General features: G+C 31.9%; 1 protein-coding gene across 2 annotated transcripts; it reads right to left on the reverse strand.

Annotated features, from left to right (window-relative positions):
• Positions 1 to 8,262: 8,262 nt before the first annotated feature.
• LOC109810308 (uncharacterized) lies at positions 8,263 to 14,306 on the reverse strand. 2 transcript variants are annotated; one of them, XM_083065248.1, is made up of 4 exons: positions 14,162 to 14,306; positions 9,478 to 10,105; positions 9,278 to 9,394; positions 8,263 to 9,193 (listed from the first exon to the last, which is right to left on the reverse strand). In XM_083065248.1, exons 2-4 carry the CDS (start codon positions 10,090 to 10,092, stop codon positions 8,462 to 8,464), a joined length of 1,464 nt encoding a protein of 487 aa, XP_082921374.1. In that variant the 5' UTR covers positions 10,093 to 10,105; positions 14,162 to 14,306; the 3' UTR covers positions 8,263 to 8,461. The 2 variants fall into 2 exon arrangements, with proteins under 2 accessions (XP_082921374.1, XP_082921373.1); XM_083065247.1 differs by having other exon boundaries at positions 14,157 to 14,302.
• Positions 14,307 to 23,895: the final 9,589 nt, after the last annotated feature.

Here is a 23,895-nt window from a genome sequence, read left to right on the forward strand (position 1 = left end):
GTGTTGTAGCTTGTCGAGTCATTACACAATCACTAATTTCTTAACATTTATTTATCATTTCATTCATGTGATGGTATAGATTAAATTATAAGTTTTTTTAGTAATTAAATTGAATAAAGAATAAAATCTTAATAAGACTTTTTTATGTGGCCTTATTTTGTATATGTTAGTCAACTATTTTATTATTTTTTAGGGACATATTTCATTGTTCGCTACATGCAAAAAAAAAGACAAAAAAGAAGGTTCCTTTGGTTTTATATGTATGCAAATTAAAGTGATATTTATCACTGTTCTTTATTTATTCTTGTTTACCCCTGAACAAATTTTGAAGAAAACCAAATTTTATCTTTGAAATGATCCAATGTTTTGGTTCTCAATTTATGAATTAGTTAATTTGATTTAATTGATATGAATTAGTAGTAGTAGTTGTATTATTAGATGACAATGTGGGTTGAACCCAATGAGATGCCTATTTTTGTTGAGTTAAGTTGGATAACTAAATCCACCAACTCATCATGTCTAACCTGTCAACCCAACAGGTTGAACCTACCAACTTGGTGGGTTAACCTGTCAACTCAGTGAGTTAACTCGCCAACCCATTATTTCTCATTTTATATGAATTAAAAGTATATTGTTTTAATCACATTTTTTACTAGTACATTTTCATGTATAATGTCTTTCACTAATAGAAATAGATGACTTTGGTCCTTTTGCATGAAAAAATATAACTTCTCTAATCAATTTTAAAAATAATAATAAAATTATATATTAAAGTTGTTGTGATTTAGGAATTGTATGTCAACTTTGGCATAGATAACTCTTATTTATAATATAAAAAAATAAGAATTTACATGATATGATAGTATATGATATGATATGATTAGCTAATATATGATTAACCCTAATAAATCTCCATAATTTCTTAACACTCCCCAAGCTAGAGTATATATATCATATGCACCAAACTTGTTATAAATGTAATTAACTTGAGGCCTTTTAAGCAATTTTGTGAACACATATGCTAATTGGTCATTGGAATGGACAAACTTAGTTGTGATCTCTTTTGAGAGCACTTTCTCTCTTACAAAATGATAGTCTATTTCTATGTGCTTAGTTTGCTCGTGGAAGACTAGATTGGAGGTAATATGAAGAGCAACTTGATTATCATAGAAGAGTTTAGTTCCCTAAGTGTCTCCAATTTGGAGTTGTTTGAGAAGTTATTGTAGCCATGTAGTTTAAGTCGCAACTGCTACCATAGCACGACATTCTTCTTTTGCACTGGGTTTAGCAACTATATTTTTCTTCTTGTTATTCTCCATGAAATCAAGTTACCTTCAATCAGAACACAATAGCTAGAGGTAGACCATCTATCAAATGGTGATCCTACACAATTAGCATCAAAGTAATAGACAATTTTGGAATTGCCTTTGTCCTCATATAAGAGTCCACAACTCGACACCTTCTTGATATATTTGAGGATCCTAATGATTGTAGTCCAATGGCTATCATAAGGATCATTGATCTGGGAATCTGTTGTTTGGCTTGGTGATAATTAGATAATTGAGTCTACCAACAATACTATGTATCCTTCCAAGTCACCCAATGGCTTTCCTTGACCTAAAAGAAGCTTGATGTTGGGGTCCATCAGAGTGTCACTAGGGTGGCAATCAACCACACCAGACTCGATGAGAATGTCCAAAGCATATTTCCACAAGGATATGGCAATATCGAAAGTAGATTGAGCAACCTCGATTCCCAAAAATATTCTAGAGGACTGACATCTTTCATCTGAAATTGGTGTTGAAGGTGAGATTTGAGACAAAAAATACCATCATAGTCATCACTAGTAATGATAATGTCATCAACATAAACCATTAAATAAGTGCAAAAACCAAATGAGGAGTGAAGGAAGAAAATAAAGTGGTCAACCTCACATTAAGTCATACCAAACTCAATTAAGGCCGACCTAAAGCAACCAAACCAGACATGAGGAGATTGCTCCAGGCCATAAATAGAACGATGGAGGTGACATGCAAGGTGAGATTCATTAGAAGTTGTAAGGTCAGGGGGCTAATCCATATAAACCTCATCGTGCAATTCACCATTCAAAAAATAATTTTTAATATCCAATTGGTGCAATGGCCAACGACGAATGGTTGCCATAGCAAGAAACAAATGAACAAAAGTTATCTTGGCTACAAGAGGGAAAGTATCCCTATAATCAAGGCCATAGATCTAAGTATAGCCTTTAGCAACCAACTGTGCTTTAAAGTGATCCATATTTCCATTCGGTGCAACCTTCACCATATACACCCATTAACAACCAATTATAGACTTGTTAAGAGGCAAAGGCACCAACTCCCATGTGCCACTAGTTTGTAAAGCATCCATTTCATCCAACATTGCCTGTCTCCACCTAGAATAAGCCATAGCTTCACTTGTAGACCCAGGAATAAAAACATAATCCAAAAAGGAAACAAAAGAAAAGTAGGAAGGAGACAATCGATACCAAGAAAAAGTATATGCACATAAAGGGTTAGCATTATGGGTAGATCGAATACCTTTGCGAATAGCAATAGGTGTTGAAATTGTTGAGTTAATTGTTGAGATTGTTGAAGTTATGGTAATTGCAGAGTTAATTATTGAGTCAATTACTAAAGCCCCTCTTGAAGATCTTTACGAAGATTGAAGAAGTTTTAGTTTTGATGATGTCAGCATTAGATTTGTATAGATTTTTTTTAGTTTGCTTCATTCATTTTTGTATTTCATGGCCTATGTTGAAAAGGATAATGTATTGCTTGTTATTAAACTTAGGCTTGGATGTGTTTACTTATTATGATGAATTAATTTCAAAATTACATCTTGTTTTAGAAAGCATAAAACAACTTGGTTCATTCAAAATAGAACTTGGTTCATTCAAAAGAATTCATGATTAAGTCGGGTAATAGATTACCATGTGAGGTAATAGATTATTGAAACTTAGTTTTGAAATGGAATTGATGTGAATCCAGCAAGGTAAAATTGGAGACTAACAAACCCAAACTCATATAATCAAGAAGAAGCATTAATGGGCTAAGAGTTTAAGTAGTTTTGGGCTGAAAAGTTGATGAAGTCCAACTTTTGTGTAATTTTCGTTTTATTTTATTTTATTAAATAAATCTGATCTTTTAGGTTGCTAAGGGGAATCCAGCAAGGTAAAATTGAAGACTAACAAGCCCAAAGTCATATGATAAAGAAGAAGGATTAATGGGCTGAAATTTAAGTAGTTTGGGACTGAATAATTAAATAAGTCCATTATCTTATTTTTTAATGTAATTTTTGTTTTATTTTATTTTATTAAATAAATCTGATGGGTTTCCTTGCCTTTTAGGTTGCTAAGGGAAAATAAATGCTAGTGGGAATTAGTGAGAATTTATTGCTTAGTTAGTGGGCTAGTGAAGAGTCAATTCTAGTGGATATTAAGTGTTAGTGGGAATTTATGTCATCTTGCCCATCTAAACTTATAAATAGGAACCTTTTGTAAAAATTTTAGACAGAATGAATTATTCAGAGTTTGGATATTTTTCCAATTGAGAGGATTTTTCTCTCTTTAGGTTCATAGGAACTACTTTTGATTCTTATCCTTGAATTTTCTAATTCAAAGTGGCGAATCTTCCTCAACTTGTCAATCCTTAGGGATTGTGGCATTGTTCTTCCATTTCTTACCTCAATCCATATTTTTTTCTTTTAATTTCTTAATTATGAGCTTTCCAACCTAGATAGATCAGTAAAACGAATCCGTAAAACGAATCCATCCCTCTAGGTTTATATCATTTGGTATCAGAGCTTTGGCTCTGGGTTTGGAATGGAAATGGAAATTTACTATACAAGATGTTTGGTTGACAACTCTCTATTCTTGATCGCAGTAGATGAATTCAATTTCAGAAATGTTGTGAGCAGCAGGGCGGTTGAGAAATTATGTCTGCCCACTACAAATGGACAAGCAACGATTAAATTCTCTATTGAAAAATATGAAGATGAAGTTCTTTGTGATATTGCCCCCATGGAGACATGCCATATGTTATTAGGGAGGCCATGGCTATACAATAAAATTATAAATCCTGAACGGCCTTCTATTTCTTTTGTGCATGGTGGACGAAGGATTAAGTTGATATGTCTATCAATCGACATTGTACATGAGGATCAACTGAAATTGAAAATAAAGATAGAAAAAGAAAGAGAAGAGAAGAGGAGAGCAGAAGATGAGATACATAGAGAGGAAGATGACAACTCTAACGTTACATTTTCTTCTTTTGATGTGTCAAATTTACAGGAACAGGAGGACAAGTTTTCTTGTTTGAAGAAGCATGTCAACATCATTCCTAATGCACCTTTATACATTCAGTCCACCTTTCAAAATAAAATTCAAGAGACCTTGCACCTGGAAAATGGAGTTGATTTGTTGTTTGAAGTTACTATTTTCCAAAGTTGCCACTTGAATGGGATTCAATTCCTATTCATTGAGTACGCTTGTAGTTATGAGTTTGAAGAGGTTTTATTTATGATTAATAACTTACCAACAGGTGAAGCTAGAGATGGATACAAGCGAGATGTCTTTGACCCAGGAGGAAGCATTTGCGTTCCGACAGTAGTTAGTGAATTAAATAAATTAGGAAATAAATAAAACCTTAAGATTCGGGACGAATCTTCTCAAAGAAGGAGGGTATGATGTGAATCCAGCAGGGTAAAATTGAAGACTAATAAGCCCAAAGTCATATGATAAAGAAGAAGGATTAATGGGTTGAAATTTAAGTAGTTTGGAGCTGAATAATTAAATAAGTCTATTATCTTTTTTTTTTAATGTAATTTTTGTTTTATTTTATTTTATTAAATAAATCTAATGGGTTTCCTTGCCTTTTAGGTTGCTAAGGGGAAATAAATGCTAGTGGGAATTAGTGAGAATTTATTGCTTAGTTAGTGGGCTAGTGAATAGTCAATTCTAGTGGATATTAAGTGTTAATGGGAATTTATGTCATCTTGCCCATCTAAGCTTATAAATAGGAACCTTTTGTAAAAAATTTAGATAGAGAATGAATTATTCAGAGTTTGGATATTTTTCCAATTGAGAGGATTCTCTCTCTATAGGTTCTTAGGAACTACTTTTGATTCTTATCCTTGAATTTCCTGATTCAAAGTGGCGAATCTTCCTCAACTTATCAATCCTTAGGGATTGTGGCGTTTTTCTTCCATTTCTTACCTCAATCCATATTTTTTTCTTTTAATTTCTTAATTATGAGCTTTCCAACCTAGATAGATCCGTAAAACGAATCCATCCCTCTGGGTTCATATCAGGAATTCAACATCCTATTTGTGATAATCGATTACTTATTCATATAGTTGATTACCATGGTGACTTTAGAGTGAAAACAAGTGAAACAAGTTGGAAAATCATCGAGATATTTGATTACCAACTTCAGTAATCGATTACTTCTATTCTTGTTTCAACAAATTTTAGTTTCATTAAAAATTGATAATAGATTACCTTATATTAGCAATAGATTACAACTGTTACGAGTTTTTAATGTTGAAATCTTATTTGCTCTATAAATATAACTCTTTTTGAAAACTAAAAAATATATGAGAAAAAGAAAAAAAATAGATGACATTTTTTGATGAGAGAGATCAAATAGTGAAATAGAAAAATATTTTTTCAAGAATCTAAAAATCATTTTTGAGTGAAGATCAAATATTTTTTTAGAACAATCAAAGAGTAAAGAAAATTCAAGAAAGTTGTTATCTTGAAAGAAGTTCAAGAAATTCAAGATTATGAACAATTCTTTGTGGAAGATCAATCTACACATCAGGTGTACCAATTCTGATCTTTAAACTTTTGTTTTGTATAGCTGGGTATCTCAAGAAAGAGTGAAAGAGGAATCTTAAGATAGATTTTCTCAAATGGATTCTTGAGATGCAAGAACTTTGGTGATTGTATAATCTTGTGGGATCAACATTAGGTGATTGTATTTTCTGATTATAATATTGTTTGTACATGGTGCTTGTAAAGAATATTATAGTAGAAAGATTGGATTTAGCATGAATATTAAGTCTGAAACTGGATGTAGGCCTTTGTATGGCTGAACCAGTATAGATCACTTTGCAATTTCTCTCTTTAACTTCATATCTTGTTATATTTCATATTGAATTGATAAAAAAAGAATTTCAAGAAAGTAAAAGAAATGTTTTCTTAAATATTATAGATTGCTGATTTGTTAAATTTGATATGATATATGCACTCTAGTAATAAAGTGAAAGAAAGTAATTACTAAAATCAATTTGAATTACAAAAATGAGTAGCAATTTTAGTGAAAAAAAATTGGAAAATATTGAAAACATCAGAACTGTATTTTATTCAAAAAAAGCAAATGCAACGCGAAAAATTATCAATAGGCCTAATAAAATAAGTATAACCTAAAGTTGAACTGACTCAACTAGGTCCCCAAATATCATAGTGAAGTAGATTAAAAGGTGACGCAACACATTTATTGACACTAGATTTATAGGATTGAAGTACATGTTTTCCTAATTGACACAACTCACACTAGATGAATTTAATCAAAGAAAAACTATGAACTAAAAGATGCAAATTCTCCAAACTGGGGTGACCAAGGCATTGTTGAGCAAGCTCAGTAGAAGTGGAGACACAAGCAACCAATGGTGAAAAACGATACAATCCCCCAGACTCATGTCCTGTTCTAACCGTTTGTTTGGTACGCCAATCTTGAACAAAAACAAAATTATTAACAAGCAAGATGGAGAAATTTAGGTTACAAGTGAGTTTACTAATAAAAATTAAATAAAAAGGATAATCAGGAATAAACAAGACAGAATATAAAGGGAGGTTAGGGAGTGGATGTGTTTGACTAATGCCATGAACTTTAAATATGAGAACCAATTGCAAGAGTAATTGATGGCAAGGAGGTTGAAAAAGACAAGTGAGAGAAAAGGGATTGGTTACTAGTCATATGATTAGAAGCACACATAACTCTTATAAAATAAAATTCTAAGCTCTGATACCATATTGTGATTTAGGAATTGTATGTCAATCTTCAGCATACATAACTCTTATTTATAATATAAAAAAAATAAGGATTTACATGATATGATATGATATTATATGATATGATTTGCTAAGATATGATTAACCTTAATAAATCTTCGCAATATCTTAACAAAAGTGAAATGTATATTGAAATACTTCAAATGAGATTTTTTTTAAAAAAATAAATGGGTTGAAGGTAAGTCGACTTATCAATCCACCATTTTTAATTCACCAACTCACTAAAGTGGATCAATCTACCGGTAAGTGGGATGAGTTAAATTTTTCAATATTTTTTTTGTGGGTTAACTTGCCCCATTTCTTTGATGGTTCCAATTGTCCTGTTTAGGGTTCAATCCAAATTTAAAATAGTTGCATTGTACAATATTTTTCAACACAACCTTTTCCAAAACGGCATCCTTTACCTAATTTGGATTTAATTCACAGCAGATGCGAAACAATATATGTTGATACCTATATCTAAGGGAATAGTCTTGTGACACAACTCAATTTTATTCGAGGGGGCATCTTCATGTCGGTTAGTAACAACACCGATGAAAGCCAGCGCAAGATGGCTCCAAATCCACTTAAAAATTCAAGAGAGTTTCAAAGCCTAAAGAAAATAAGGTGGATGAAGAAAATGACCATTTTCAAGACAGAACATGATATATTTAAATATAGGTTGAGACCCCTTTAATATTGAATGAAATGAGGTATTCAGACATTTCGAAACATAGACAGGTCGACCTTAGCATGAGACCAAAACAGGGAGGGGAGCACGGTCTGTGCGATTAAAAGCCCCTACGGGAAACCAAACTTAAATAAAGTATATTATGTAAAACAAGCAGAAATTAATAGCAAAGTAATTACTAAATCCACACTATAGAAAAGATGTCATTCAATAGGTCAGATTAAAAACATTAAATCGGACTTCTTTCTTTAACAGTTCACCATTCTGGTTATGAAAACATGGGTAAACAGTGTATTACAGAAACACTGAAAATCATACAGGGTACCCACACATTCATACAGGTTTCAAACAGATCGGACAGAAATTGTCAGCGATCAAAACATGACAACCGGACTTGAAAAACTCGATTGAAACGTTGCTGGTTTATGTTCTTATCTGTTAAAACAGCACAAGCCAATTAACTATAAACCACAAATTTTGAAAGTTGCAAAGCTACTAGTGTCTGCAAGGTCAATTGTCATTATCAATGGTATTTTGCACATCTAATCTCAGACACAATGAACAAATGTTTTCCCAGTTCAGAGTGAGGCCTAAGAAAAAACTCAAGTTGGATTCATACAGTTCTTTAATGTCCACAATAGAAGATAATCTTAAGGAAGACATGACAAGAGGGTTTTCAAAAGTGCTTGTTTGATTTAGCGAAGTGAATATGAAGGACCAGCAAAAGAGTAACGGGATGAAACTGGTACAGCTGTTGCTTCCAAGCTCTCTTGGTAGTGTTGCATCCGATTGTATTCAGACAAAGCATCAGCCGCAGAATATGTTGAGTAAAGCCTATCCTGAACAGCCTCTCTCCTTTGCAAGGAATCACTTCCAATCAAAGTTCTTCCCCCAGCCAAATAAGACCTTGAAGAGATTTCCTCTCTACTCCTAGATGGAAAATATGGATCCCTTGGTGAAGCACCATAGCGATACCGGTGATAAGGATCGTCTGCATGTTCAGAAACTCCACCATGCAAATAGGCCTGGTGTTCGCTCTCATTCAGATGACGAGGACCAGCATGAAGACTTTCTGTGTGTGCAGGGACATTATTACGGTAGACAGGGTCCACAGGATGAAGGTGCTGTCTTTCATAATCCCTCTCATAAGGATCCAACATAGGATTAACCTGAGAGGCTGGAATCACATTCCTTCTATCTCCTTGGAGACCATAAGCTCGGTAGCTCTTCTCAGTAAGAAATAAATCATGAGGAATTTCCTCTCGCCGTTCGATTTGGGGATCTCTTTCCCTGTGCAAATGGGACCACGATCCCCTACCACCATCAAGAGCATCCCTATCATGAATTATTGCTTTTGGAGGAGTGCGAACAGGTGGCAAACCTGAACGAACGTCAACTGGTCGGAAAAGTTCAGTGAGCTTCCTAACCTGAAAAAGAACATCTGAATATCATCTATGATGAAGAATTAAGAAAATGACAGCTGGCCCACAGGAAGAATAGTTGATTCTCACTTGTCGAGCAGTAAGTTCTGTTTTGAACTTGTTCTTCTCATTGTAATTGTCCTTGATTGCCTTTTTGAAAATGCTTTCTGGTAGCGGGAAACAATCAGAAGAAACATTGAACCGCACCTGAAGGTTGCACCATCAGCGCATAATAAACATAGACAACATAAGGACAAAATAGATAGGACAATGAGATTAGAGCAAGTAACCTGTGCAGGAAAGTTACCACCGAAAGCTCGGGGTTCAAGTTTCATACCACCAGAAGAAGAGGCTTTGTAAATTCCGTACAACAGCCTCAGATCAAAATCATAAAGAAAAAGCTTAGTCCCGGGCTTGATACTTGAAACAATGTCTTTTTTAGCAGCTGAAACACCCATGACCTGATAGCGGAAACAGTCAGGTTTTGTCTTTGCACTGCACATAAAGATGAAACCACCAAGTTTTTCTCTCTTTTTCTCAATAGGACTTTTGTCATTAGCACTCCTATTTTGACTTTCCTTCTCTTTATTCCTTCCATCCTTCTCACTCTTCTCTTTAGGCAGTTCATCTCTATTGCCCACCACTTTTTTGTTCTTTCGAAGTCTTCTCTTTCCCCCAATCGGTTGAGAACCTTTATTTATTGTGGTCTTGAACTTGCCACCCTTGGATTTCTTAACAATTTTAGATTTGGCCTTCAATGATTGTGGAGTATTCTTGTTACTCTGCTCTGGTTTACTAGATCCTTCAGCAGGATTTGTATCCTTATTGCTATTGTCTTTTTCTGATGATTGAGGATTAGAAGACTCCTTTGGAGGATTCTTACTGTCCTTTCTGTGTTGTCTCATATTTATACAGGTACTGGAGCAGACAAATTTCGAAAGGTAAATGTTACTGGAACCAGTAAACAAATGCAACAGCAATTCAATTAAGGAATATGAAATTGAAGATGAAAAATGGGCAGGGGAAACAGAAGGGTCAAAAGAACCTCTTGACCTAAGCATGGGATAGAAACTTCCGCAAATGTCAAAACCCATGTACTACAGGACACTCCATCACATCAAAACTTTAATTGCAAAATACTGACAGTAGCTTTATAGCTCAACAGGTCAAGCATCTCTAACAATATTTCAAGATAGCACTTCAATCAAAAGCTAAACCTAATGCTTGAAAAAGTTCAAGGTAATCTGGAGCAAGCTAGTCAAAATTGAGACCCAACCTAGGATTAGAAGAGGGAGATAAATACATAAATTGTGTAATCATAACACAAACTGTAACTTACTACCAGCCTAAAACATAAAATTATATTTAGAAACACATGCATTTATACACTCGTGTGCACACGCACACACACATATAAATATAAAAGATAAATAACATTTTAATTATCTAGAGTACAACAATACTCAAAGAAAGAAAATATAAAATTTAAATTATGCAGTAATAATATATATAATATTATTTAAAAATCATTTATGTTAGAAAATAAACAAATTTTGGGTTAAAAAAATAAGGAAAATAACTTTTAAAGAGTTAAGTGGACTTGGCTAGTCTTGTCTTTTCTGGATTTTGCCCCCTTTCTAATCTATCCTTCTAGTCATTTCTAATACACTCAATTCCAAAGATCTGATATATACACTAACACCCTGTCTCCTTTCTCTTCAAAACTAACTCCAACCTCAACCAAGAGTGTTGCTATTTTCTCATTTGACTTTACCTTTGAAGCCTTTGTCATTTGCTTTCCGTCAGAACCTTAATTGAAAAGCTTGACAAGTACCAGAGCATAGTCAAAATGAAGAAGGAAATAAAGTTCGAAGGTTCTTCTCAAGTGGGTCTTCAAAATCAGGTGGATCTCTTTTTACTAAAAAATCATTCTGAGATGTACATAGGAATCATCCAATACCACTAATTCAACACAAAAGATCATGCAATCGCACTACAATGAGTATTTTAGGGAGGTCAGGATTGCTAAGATAAAAACTTGAGGAATTGCGTAATCATGTGATTTGAGGAAAATCGCAATTTTGACTGCAATGATGTGAGGAGCAGTGAGTTTGCCAGAAATGATGCCAGAGATCTGTGGGTTCACCAGAAATAAGATTTAGGCACTTGCGCTGTTTGGTCACAAAACATGGTGAGAAATTGTTTTCATTCTTTCAATCAGAAACCTATGTTTTTCTATCCAAAATAGAAATCCCAAAACTACCCAAAAGAATTGGGTTCAGACTTGCAGAAGATCAGCTGTAGAAATAGGATTTTCCCCTGTGAAGCATAGCATCCAATATGGCCACTGTTTTCCAGGATGTCAATTGCTTCATGACCACAACTCAGGCATCAATGAAACACATAAATATAAGAAACAAAACTAGTAGAGATTCTACCGGTTTTGTTTCGTAAAGACCACAATACAACAAACAACTCCATCACTATAGTGGCATGATCATGTTCCATTTATAAGTATGAATATCAAGATTAGATTTTTAAGGATCTTCTCAAACGAAGTTGAGAAGGCCTACAAACAGTAATAAATTATCAAAGAAGACTAGTACATCTTAAAACAAAAGAGAATATATTCCATTAATCAGCCATGCAAATAGTCCTATACAAGGCATGAAGAAAACAGTAGAGGAAGAAATTATATGATTTAAACCCTGAACGGCACTACCAGTAAACCATAAAGAAGCAAAGATAAATGTTTAAGAATTGAGACCATTTCCACAATATATACATAAATCTACCAAAACAGCTAAAGGTTGACTTTGAATAACAAAATAAAAACAGAAAATGATAATATAGGGTTGTATTATCAACTAATTTAGACCTGCATCTTTCAGCATTTAAGCACAGAAATTCAAATACGAAAATAAAATAGAGAAAATATAAATGGCTTTAGAAATTGATTGACAATTCACAGGAAGCAGAAAAGGCAACAATTAAATTAAGGCTCAGGTTGGATTAGAAAAAATGGAAGGAAAATAGAAAGTGTCAAGTGTCAACCAACCATTCGACATACAAGCTATTACATATAAGGGGGCATTCGGCACATAGAAAGTTTTTACTTTCTCGGAAATCAGACATCAGAAATGTTAGAGTCCCGCATTTAGTTTATTACATAAAAAATAACATGCCTAGGAAACATTGTTTTCCGTGAATGGATTTTAGATAGGTTTCTCATGAAAATATTCCCGTGGGGGAGGTGATACACTAACTTTTCCGAGGTAAAAATAAAGTTTTAATGTGGTAAAAACATTATGTTACCTTTATTTGCATATTTAATGCAGCAAAAATATTTGATACTCAAGTAACACTTAAAACATTCCCAGAAACATTTATGACCAACTAAATAGATTTTTATTATTCTTATGAGTCATGATTTCCAGGATTTATGATTCCCAAACATGAAAAAATTTTCCATGTACCAAATGCCCCCAAAAGTTCAATAAAATATACAAAAACTGTTATTGCTTTACAGAGTTAATGAGGAAAAGAAAGTCATGAACCAAGACTTCAGTAATATCGAAGAGGAAGAATTATATGCCTTGAAACCCTGAAACTCATTACCGGTGACACAATAGAAAATAAATAAAGATACATAAACAGGTAAACTCAACAAAACAAAGGAAAATTGCTTAAAACCATGTCCACAATATATTCATGCATCATCTCAAACACTGACAAGTAAGCTTTGAGTAACTTACCAAATGCAGAAATCATAAAGCCAAACAACTTGAAACTTTAAAGGTTGATTAAAAGTGTTAAAGATATAAAATAAAAATCAAGAAAAAAAGAGTGTAATATATATAATAGGAATTTTGACAATGACAACTACATCCTCTATTTCTTGCCACCCTATAACATGGAAAGAGGAATAAGCATAATAAATGGAAACTTAAGAATACACACAGAGAACCGACAAAACACAATTCAACAGAACAGCAATACAACAAAATAGAGAATAAAATGGAACGTGCAACATTTTTGGGTACTGCCTTTATTAGGGAAATAATTCATTTTTTTTCAAAACTGTCGCGGGAATACGACAAAAAGAGTGATTATTTATTCCAAATAAAAGTTACTAAATTTTGTGTCTGTGAAATTAGAGTAAAAGTAACATACTTGGAAGATATAAGTGTTTAGTCATTCCAAAAGCCAACCACAAGATTATACTTGTGGGTATAAAAGTGTCTGTCCAACATGTCGTTATATGTATATAAACAGTGCTATGCTCTAAAATAGTGCTGTTTCATAGTTTAAAACAGTGATGAAACTATAAACATTGAACAAATCATAATATGGTTTAAAATCTACCAAAAAAACAAAAAATCTTTCCAATACCAACTCACTATTCTGTTTGCACAAACCAACAACATATACTTTGTACCACTCCACTTACAAAAAAAAATAATAATAAATAAATAAATTAAAAAAATAAAATAAAATAATATATATATATATATATATATATAGAGTTAATCGCCAGTCTAAAGAGAAATAAGAGCTTAGTTGAAGTGCACGAACAAGCATAATCCAATTTACCCCTAAATTCAATCAAACATTTCAAAAAAACAAAACCCTAAATTCAATCAAATATCCAAAGAAAAAAGAAAAGAAAAACTCAAATAATTAGCACAAGACAAAGTTCTGCAGTAAGGTAGCAGCTTATCCAGCACCCTATCTAACATCAAAAGCAAAATTCTCCCTCATCTCAAAAACCCCAAACCACAACGATTTCTAGAGGTGAAATCCATCAGATTTTTTAAAATGGGTACCCTTGAACTACTCAAATTCATCGAAATTAGGTTGATGCGTTCCTCGACCAAAATAATTGAGTCTAATTCATCATCTAACCCACATCACACGCAAAGAAAGAGCTGCAATCAAAAGCAAGTAGAAGAGAAAAGAGAGAGAGTACCTTACAGAGAGACAGAGAGATCGCAAAGGGTAGAGAAAAAGAGGAAATGACGATGAAAACGCACGCAGGGATGTGCTTCAAATTGAAACCACCCGCAACGACCCAAAACTCAATCCGAGCCTTTCTTGGTCTTTTCAATATATACCTATTCTATCCCTGTAACATATTTAATTAACTTTAATTTAATTACAATTTTTGTGTCACATTTTACCATGTCCTAAATTTTGTTGCTACAATTTTGAAGTTTTATATTTTCTAACAATTCTTAAAACTTCTCACATTTTTCATTTCATTAATTAAAAGTGTAATATTGTTATTAGTTAATCACCGACATAACACATTAGTCATTAATTAATGTATTATATAAGTAATTGACATACTAAATTATTATCTATATATTAAATTATAAAATTTTAAAAATTAAATGCTAAAATATATAATTTTAAAAATTAAATGCTAAAATATATAATTTTAAAAATTACATAGCAAAATTTTATAAACTCAATAATATATATATATATATATAATAAAAGTGAAATTAACCTCTAATTTTTTTTATTTTAATATTAATATGTTTATTTTAATGTAGTTCATAAAAAATAAAAATTTAATTCAGTCAATGTGTTTTCAATTTCATCAATTTGATCTTTGTCTTATGTGTAAAGTTACAATTGAATATAGCATTTTATTCCAAACCTTATCATATATATATATATATATATATATATATATATATATATAAAAGAAGATTCAAATAATATTGATATAACTTTATTAAGTATTATATTATTTAATAATTTTATATTAAATATGAATTTTATAAATCTAATTGTAAGATTGAAAGTTTTTTATTCTTAAATTATATATAAAAAAAAATTATTAATCAAAGATGATTTGATACTTCATTCTTATAAAACAAAATTGACATAATATATATATTTCAAAATATAATAAAATATGAATACTTTGATTACTTTCAAGTTATTGTTCAATTTTAACAAAATTTGATATAAACATATAAAGTGATATGAAGTTATAATTCAATGGTTGGATTTATAAAATTCACATTTAATATAAAATTATTAAATGGTGTAATATCTAATAAAAGTTACATCGGTGTCGTTTGAATCTTCTTTATATATATATATCCCAATTTAAAACCATACATGTGATAATAATCAATGATAACTTAAAAAAGTCAAATTGCACTTTTGGACCCTCTATTTTTGTCAATTCACAATTTTGGTCCTTTTATTTTAAAATATTTAGTCTCAATTTTTAAAAATACAAAATTTTAGTCTTACCGTTAATTTGATGTTCGTTGATCATTAAATTTTGACGTCTGTTAATTTGTCATCACTTAAGTGATATGATACTTAATGATATGATATTTAATGACATGTAAAGATAATAATGAGAAGAAAAAAAACATACAAAAGATCTTCATTAGCATATATTTTAATGAGTGATTGACATTTATTTTATTAATAAATTTTATTTGCACAAATTTTTTTAGTTTTTTATTTTCAAATGTTATGTTACTAAACGTCATATCACTTAAATATGTATAAACATTGGTGTATAATAAATATGAATAAGTGTTATAACTTAATGATTAATATATGTCAATTTGACAGGAAGACCAAAATTTTGTATTTCTAAAATTAGAGAATTAAATGTCTCTATTTTAAAATAAAAAATTAAAATTAGATATTGATAAAAATATAAGGACTGGAAGTATAATTTATCCTTTTAAAATAAGTAAATTGATTTTTAAAAAAGAAAACCAATGTGATCTATGTGTGAAAAAGCTTAATTATTATCTAAACGAGTAAAATTGAGACACTTCATGTCTCTATATTTTATTTAATAAAAATATTTAAAAATATCAATGTTAGTTAGATTAACTGATGTCTTGTTTGGTCTTTAAACCTCAAAATCTTAAGTTCGAGTCTTATCTTTTATAACAATAGTTAATTTTTAATATTATTTTTATTATAAAAATTTTAAGGTAAAACCATCTAAAAAAATGTGTACAATAAATTAGATTGTCATCTTTATATATGTTATAGATAAAATTCTATATGATATTCAAAAAGTTGCAAGAGAATATATAAATATGAAAAAATAATATTATTTATATTGTGACACAAGATCATTTTTAATTATTGACAATGTATTTTAAAAATATTAAATTTTAATTTATAAATAAATATGATAAGACTCAAGATCGTGTATTTTAAAAAAATAAATAAGATATAAGACTCAAAAGGTTAAAAGAATTCCCAAAAACACTCTCACCGAAGAATAGTTTGTAAAAATGTTCTTGTGTAAGATAGTGATTTGTATTTAATATATAAGAGTTAAACAAAATTTATAATAAATTATAAGTTAGAATTCATTAGATGTAAGTTTAAAAGACTTACAATAAACCTTAGACCTTTAATAACTTTTTTTATATAATGTAAATTTAACTAATCCAATTGTTGAATTATGTGATATTATATTCAAGATTATGTATATCAAATTTCACATGATTTAAACTTTTTTAGATATATTATCCAAAAATGAATATTTACATATACTTTAAGTATCATATTATACATTAAAATAAAGTAATATGATGAACTACTAAATAATTTTGGAATCATGTAAAATTTGATACACATGATCTTGAGTATAGTATCACATAATCCTTAGTGTTAAAGAAAAAGATACACACTAGTAGGGAGTTGAATAGTGTATATCAAAAACTCTCAGTTTCAAAACAGTGAAACAATAAGACTTTAAGACGTAGTGATAAAATGCCAAACGAACCAAAACAAGTCTTTTTATATTGGTTCATCTAAAACCCAAATACTACATCCAGTTCTCAATCCAACCAGATTAAGTTCTGCTATCTTTTTCAAGATACAAGTATTCTTTTAACAAGTCACTTCTGACTCAAACCTAAGTAGTATTTTACTTGTCTCTTCAAACAACTACCCAAGTATTCTTTCAACAAGCCTCTCCAAGCTTAACACCAAATATTTCTTTGAACAAGCCTCTTTAGACTCAACACCAAGTATTCTTTTCAACAAGCCTCTCTAAGCTCAGCACCAAGTATTATTTTCAACAAGTTTCTTCAAGCTCAACCCATACAAATAAATTTGAAAAGAGTTACAAGGATAACTTCGTCTCCTTTAGACGTGATGCTACAAAAATTAAGCACAAATAAACTGTATAGGACATAATGTATCTACAAGGTATAAACTTTGTTTCTTTTCTTATTACTTTCCCTTGTTGTCTCTTATATTGTATATCTTTGTCCTATAAGTTCTGTCTTGATTGAGAATCCCTTATATAGTAACTTAGAAGAAAATGACCATTGAGCAATCTTCTCATAATGCTTCATCTGTCTTCTCTTCAAGATCAGGGAGAGAGAGAGTAAATTAGTCGTTGTTGTAAGAATTTAATGCTTTGTGTGAAGATGTCTATCTCTTATCTGATCTTGGCAGCTACTCATCATCATTTCGTTAGTCACACACTCCTTAACCATTTGACTTTGTCATTTTTCGTTTAATTTCAAAATTATTGTTCACTTCATCTTTGTCCTGTCAATAGACTAAATACTAGAGAAAAAAATTAACATTTATTTTCATTAAACATATTATTTGTAGGTTAATACTCAAGTTGAGAAAATAAGGCATGACCAAAGACTACTTGGATAATAATTTTAATTTAGACAATTTAGTTATGTTTGAGAGATCAACTTAGTTTTAAATGTTAGAATACTTTAATTTCAAATGTTAGACTATATTTGACTACTTTAATTTCATAATTCATATATTACTTTTTAATTTACGTTTGAATGTTATTTACACTCTTTTACTAATAAGTTTTACTTAAATTTTAAGATAATATATATATATATATATATATATATGTTTTAAAAAATAAATATTTGCTAGTCTTTTAAGAAAATAATTAATCTAAACCAAACCAACTCACTATTAATTAGTTTGGTTCAAATCGCAATTTTTTTGTAAATTCAATCCAAACTAAATCAAAACTAATTAGTTCCTAAACAGATCCATGAATACTCCTAAGTGGTGGCGATTGACGATGGTGGTGCTACTGGCAACAATAGCATTGGCAATTGTGATGGGAATAGGGGCGATAGTGGCAACAACGATGTAGCAATTATGGTGGCAATTATGATGGCAATGACAGTTGTGATGATGATTATGACATAGACAACTATAATGTTGACTATGTGTAATAGTTTTGTTTGTATCTTTCTAAATTGAGCTATGTATTTTAATCTAATAATTATTATCAATATTTTTGGTTTCTCATTATAAAAGGTATTCTCATTTGAAATGTCACACACACACACACACACATATATATATATATACATACATATATACACATATATATACATATATAGATATTTATGGATGTATATATATATATGTATATATATATGTATGTGTGTGTATGTGTGTGTGTAAGTGTATATATATATATATATGAGTATACAAAATTCATGATAATGTATGCAACTAAGATAAATATCTTACAACACTGAGTCTCAATTACTCAAATATCACAACTATCTCACCACAAAGATTTTGTGCACAACCACCATCATCTCACAACTACATATCCCACAACTTGCACACAAGAATCACAACAACATACCTACTTGTACCATGCAAATCATTATGCACAAACAACAGCAAAGATCCACTATACAAGTGTTTTATTCAACCCTACCTTATCGGATAATAACAACCTTGGTTACTCAAGTATCGTCAACATAAACTTGAAAGGTCCAATATCACCTAATGGGTATAGAACAACATTGGTCTTCAAAACCAAGTCCCCTAAGAATTAGTTCACTATCTACCCCCAAGATACCATGCACCCTTCCAACACTAGATGACCACCCACCACTTACATGTCAACCCAACATCTAGGTTCAAGGAACCTAGACAAGACCATTCAACAACTAGTATCAACAACTCCCCACATATCATTTTCACAACACCATTTGTAGAAGAGTCACATTTTCTTAAAAACTTGTACTTATATAGGACTACGAAGCACTAGGCTCCCAAAGACCTAATCAACTAGCATATCCAGCTTAACAACTCAACAAATAATCTAAGTTCACCATTCTTTTTCAAACTACCTTAAAGGCTTATATAGAAAACACGGGGAAGGAGAATTGACCTTCCTAACACCACGCTCAACTTTGTGAATTAGGAGTTCAGGTCTTCCCTACATTCACTCTCAACTATAAAGATCACATGCTTGTGCCAACATCAAGCACCTAACAATATGCATATATCTATAAACACACATATAACAACATCATTACTATAAACACAAGCATCAACATATCATAAACAACCTCATTTTCATCAACTTGATCTACAAGACCTCAGAAAACACTACGCAATAGCATTAGATTTACTTTAGGCAAAATAATAGTTTCACTAAGCGAGCCCTTTCTTGTTGTGCAAGAACACCAAGATAAGGCAACTTTCACCTAACAAGCTTCATCTCGTTGGGCGAGCCCTCTTGCCTAAACTAGGTATTCTTAACCTTGATTAACCACTAACTAGGGATGAGAATAGATCAAGTCAAGCTTTGAAAATATAGGTTGAGCCTATTCTGCAAAATTAAAGCCTAAATCTGACATATTATCTATCATAGGATTTTTTTTATAAGCCTGACTTGGCCTTTTTAATGTTTGGTCTGACCTATTAACCTATTTAAAAACCTATTTAAATTATTATTGTTAATTAAACCAATAAACTTAATTTTTAAAAATTAACAAAATTATTTTTAAAATATAATTTACTTAATATTATTAAAATTTAAATTTTAAAAGAAACATATGAGAAAAATTGAATCATTTTCTGTTGAAAGAATAATTCAACAAAAATATAACCATGTATGTTATTGTACACTCATGCATAAGTTATAAACTTATAAACCTATAATGAAAAAAATGCTTGTATAAAAAATATTTTAAATATTAATAATTTATTTTTATTTTATAAATTTTTTGTTCATTTATATTTTTTAATAATATATAATAACTTTTTATTATATTATATAAATAAATAGGTTAACTTATTAGGTTTAACAAACTTTTCTATAAGCCTAAGCCTAACCATTTTATATAAATAGGTTTTTTTTAAAAGTTTAAACTTGACTTTTTTTATTAAAGAGATGAGGTCAGGCCAGGCTTTAAAGAGGATAGGCCATAGGCCCCTATTTAAGGTCTGACCTATTCCTATCCCTATTGCTAACCATAGATGAGTGAGTCTCACAAGGTGTCAACCCTGCCACCATTCCCTTTAAGAGACCTCCTTATCTCTCAAGCTCTCTAAGCCTTACTACTGGTGACTAAGCAAACTACACAAGTGTCATCCTAGGCACAGTTCTTGTTGATTGAGCAACTTAAGCCTCTCCAAGTAGAGGTTTGATGCTATTGGGGAATAATATCTCATTGCGTGACCACAACAGGACCCTTCATCCAAAGATCCACAATCCTTAAGCAAGACCACCTCGTTGAACAACTACAACACGTCCTAGGTTTAGAGACCAACTCTCATTCAGCAAGACTTTATTACTCAACAAAGCTTCATCTAGGCATCAAATTTGTTGAGCAAGACATACATTGTTAACCAAAAAACCATAATCTATATTGTTGACCTTCAACTTATAAAGGCTCGTTCAACGAAAATATCTCACTAAGTGAGAATGCATAAAACCTTCATGGTACTTACATTTTTCAACACCTTCTAAACATAAAATCTAGCATGCAATCCATTAAAGTTCACTAATTCATCATCTAGAACATGATTCTAGCTAGAAATAACGCATGAAACAGAATTTGAAGTACGAAATCATCATCTCAAATTTTGAAGCCCAAAATCCTTACACAAGAACATTCGTTATTCTCATCATCTCATTCATCATTCAACACCAAATAGCTAGACAAGGTGTTGAATAGTGTGGAAGAAGTTGCGACAACATTTACAAGCTTTTGACCAAAATATGTTGATGGTATCATAAATTAGTTGTAGAGCATGCCAAAATAGAGCCTAACCCACATGTTGTCGTGATAAAATTCCAAAAATGGATTCATTGAAGCTTAGCCACTATTGCCACTGGCTAGACAAACCTCAAGTAGAATCTGAGAAGAAGAATAAGAACAAAAGAAGAAAAAAGAAAGCAAGATAAATTAGGAAAAGGGAGAAAATATAAACGTAAAACATATATATATACATATATATATATATATATATTGACCATTAATTTAAATATAAAGAGATCTAATGATGGAAAAACATGTTTTCCACTATAAGTTACATCAGAAGCTCTCCCATCGTATACTTCATTATGGTATTTATGTATTTCGAGAAGATGAATGAAAAAAGGATAAATTTTGAAGGAGCAAAAGAAAAAGTAAGAGTTTTAAAAAAATAAATAAATAACCATTGACCTAAAAAAATTGGACCAAATAGTAAAAAAAACCTTCCCCGAGGTGCGAGACTTCATAGACTAGCCCACACTAGCCTCTTGATTATAAGTCAATAACAAGAAAAATGGGACATGACGAGTTCATTCATTTTGTGTTGTAATTAAAAAAAAATATCTTCCTAATTAGAAAAAATATTTGTAGAATCTTCTATTTATTTTGCAACATATTTTAGTTCCTTATTTCCTAATTTTGGAAGATTAGATTGTTACAAATAGGTGTAATGAGAATGTAATACATAAGAATGAAATAATAAATTCACTCTCTCTTTTCAAGTTGGTATCAGAGCTCCCAATCTTGGGAGTTCCATTTTCGCTGCAATAGTAGCCATCTTTGCCACTATTCGGCCACCACAACTGTTGTAACGACCCACCATGGTCTCTACACTTAGTGGAATCGCACTACTACTAGTGAACTAAGAGGAATATTAAGCTAGATAACTCATACATACAGGTATAGATAAGACTAAAATAACTAAGTTTCTTAAATACAAAATAGAACATCATATATGTACATTCATCCCAAAAATAATATTCCCTAGTGTCGGTCTAGCACAAACAAAATCGTTACCCAAAATGGTAACTCTAATACGATGATCAAACTCCTCGTCTCGCAGCGGTCACCCCAACTCCAAGCTAGCCCTGACCTGCTCCCATACAAGGTATGATCATCGCAGTCCATTCACATGGAAACAGAAGGGTAAGCTAGAGTTCAAAAATCAATCATACAAGTATAGAACAATAATCTATACTACACAATCATCCAACTATCAATCATATTCATAGAGTCACACCATACACTTTATCCAATACTACTCATGCATAAAATACAATCCACCAATCATGAAGTCAAACACCACACACTTCATCATATTAATAATCATGCAATAAATGCATCTCATGATAGATATCAATGCATATCAATCATTTAATGCGTCGTCACGCATACACCTAGGAGATCTCCCTAACAACAGAGTTGTATATGTGACATCCCATCCTACTGAAACCACCCCAACCGTTTTCACGCCCAATGCGCCCGCTCGGTCACAACTAAACAGGATATAATCCTCACTCGGGTTTACTCGGATGATGTCACTTACACAATTTGAAGTCCAGATCCACTGTCAGGTATAGCACAGCTGGGTACGGGCTTACCACGACCTTGGCATGCATAACCAAGTCAATTGAGGAGTTTGGCCACTGACTATCCGCAAGGATCCACGCACCTTCCCGAGTACTTGGTTAAGGGAATAACCCTCGACCTCATATCCCGCTCCAACACTAGCTAAGGACTTAGAGGAGACTCACCCAACCCAGTGACCTACTTGAGCACCACTCCCAAATCTAGTGGCCTACCAGAGTACCACTCTCATATATCAATGGCCTATCCAAGCACCACTCTCAAGCGACTCTATGTGAGCTCTTCCAATTCGAAAACATTTTTCCTCTCCTCAAGTCCTAGGCTAGACTCATGTCATAAGGCATCACATGCAATTATGCATCATACATCATACATGGTCTACCCACCATCATGATCAACAATCATACACATGTCATAAGACATCACATGCAATAATGCATCATACATCATACATGGTCTACCCACCATTATGATCAATAATCATACACATGTCATAAGACATCACATGCAATAATGCATCATACATCATACATGATCTACCCACCATTATGATCAATAATCATACACATATGAACATATACTCATGCCATATCATATTTAAACATTCATATATATCATCATTATGCATACATATGAATCACACCTCAGCATACATCATATATCATACATACATGATCCAAAACTTCAACTTAACATGCATTAGCATCATTTCATTCATAAACATGTTCACGCCTAGCGCAGCCTGAGCTCGCCCAACCTAGTCCCAACCTGAGAGTCCTAAGACTCATCCACACCCGGCACGTTCAACTCACGCTCGGTGTTCTTGAGACAGAGACTCCTAAGAGTCTCCACGCCTGACGCAACCAAATCACGCTTGGCCCAACATCCAGCCTGAGAGCCCTAAGCTCTTCCACGCCTGGCGCTCAACCTGCGCCTAGCCTAATCCCAGTCAGAGAGTTCAAAACTCTCATCCAAACTAACAAATCCAACCATTTGCAACCACAAAAACACAATGCATAGGCTCCATACAACACAAAACAAACTCAAAATCAACAT

Source organism: Cajanus cajan, chromosome 10, assembly GCF_000230855.2.
Source record: "Cajanus cajan strain Asha chromosome 10, NIPB_CcT2T_4, whole genome shotgun sequence".
Classification (NCBI taxonomy): Eukaryota; Viridiplantae; Streptophyta; class Magnoliopsida; order Fabales; family Fabaceae; genus Cajanus; species Cajanus cajan.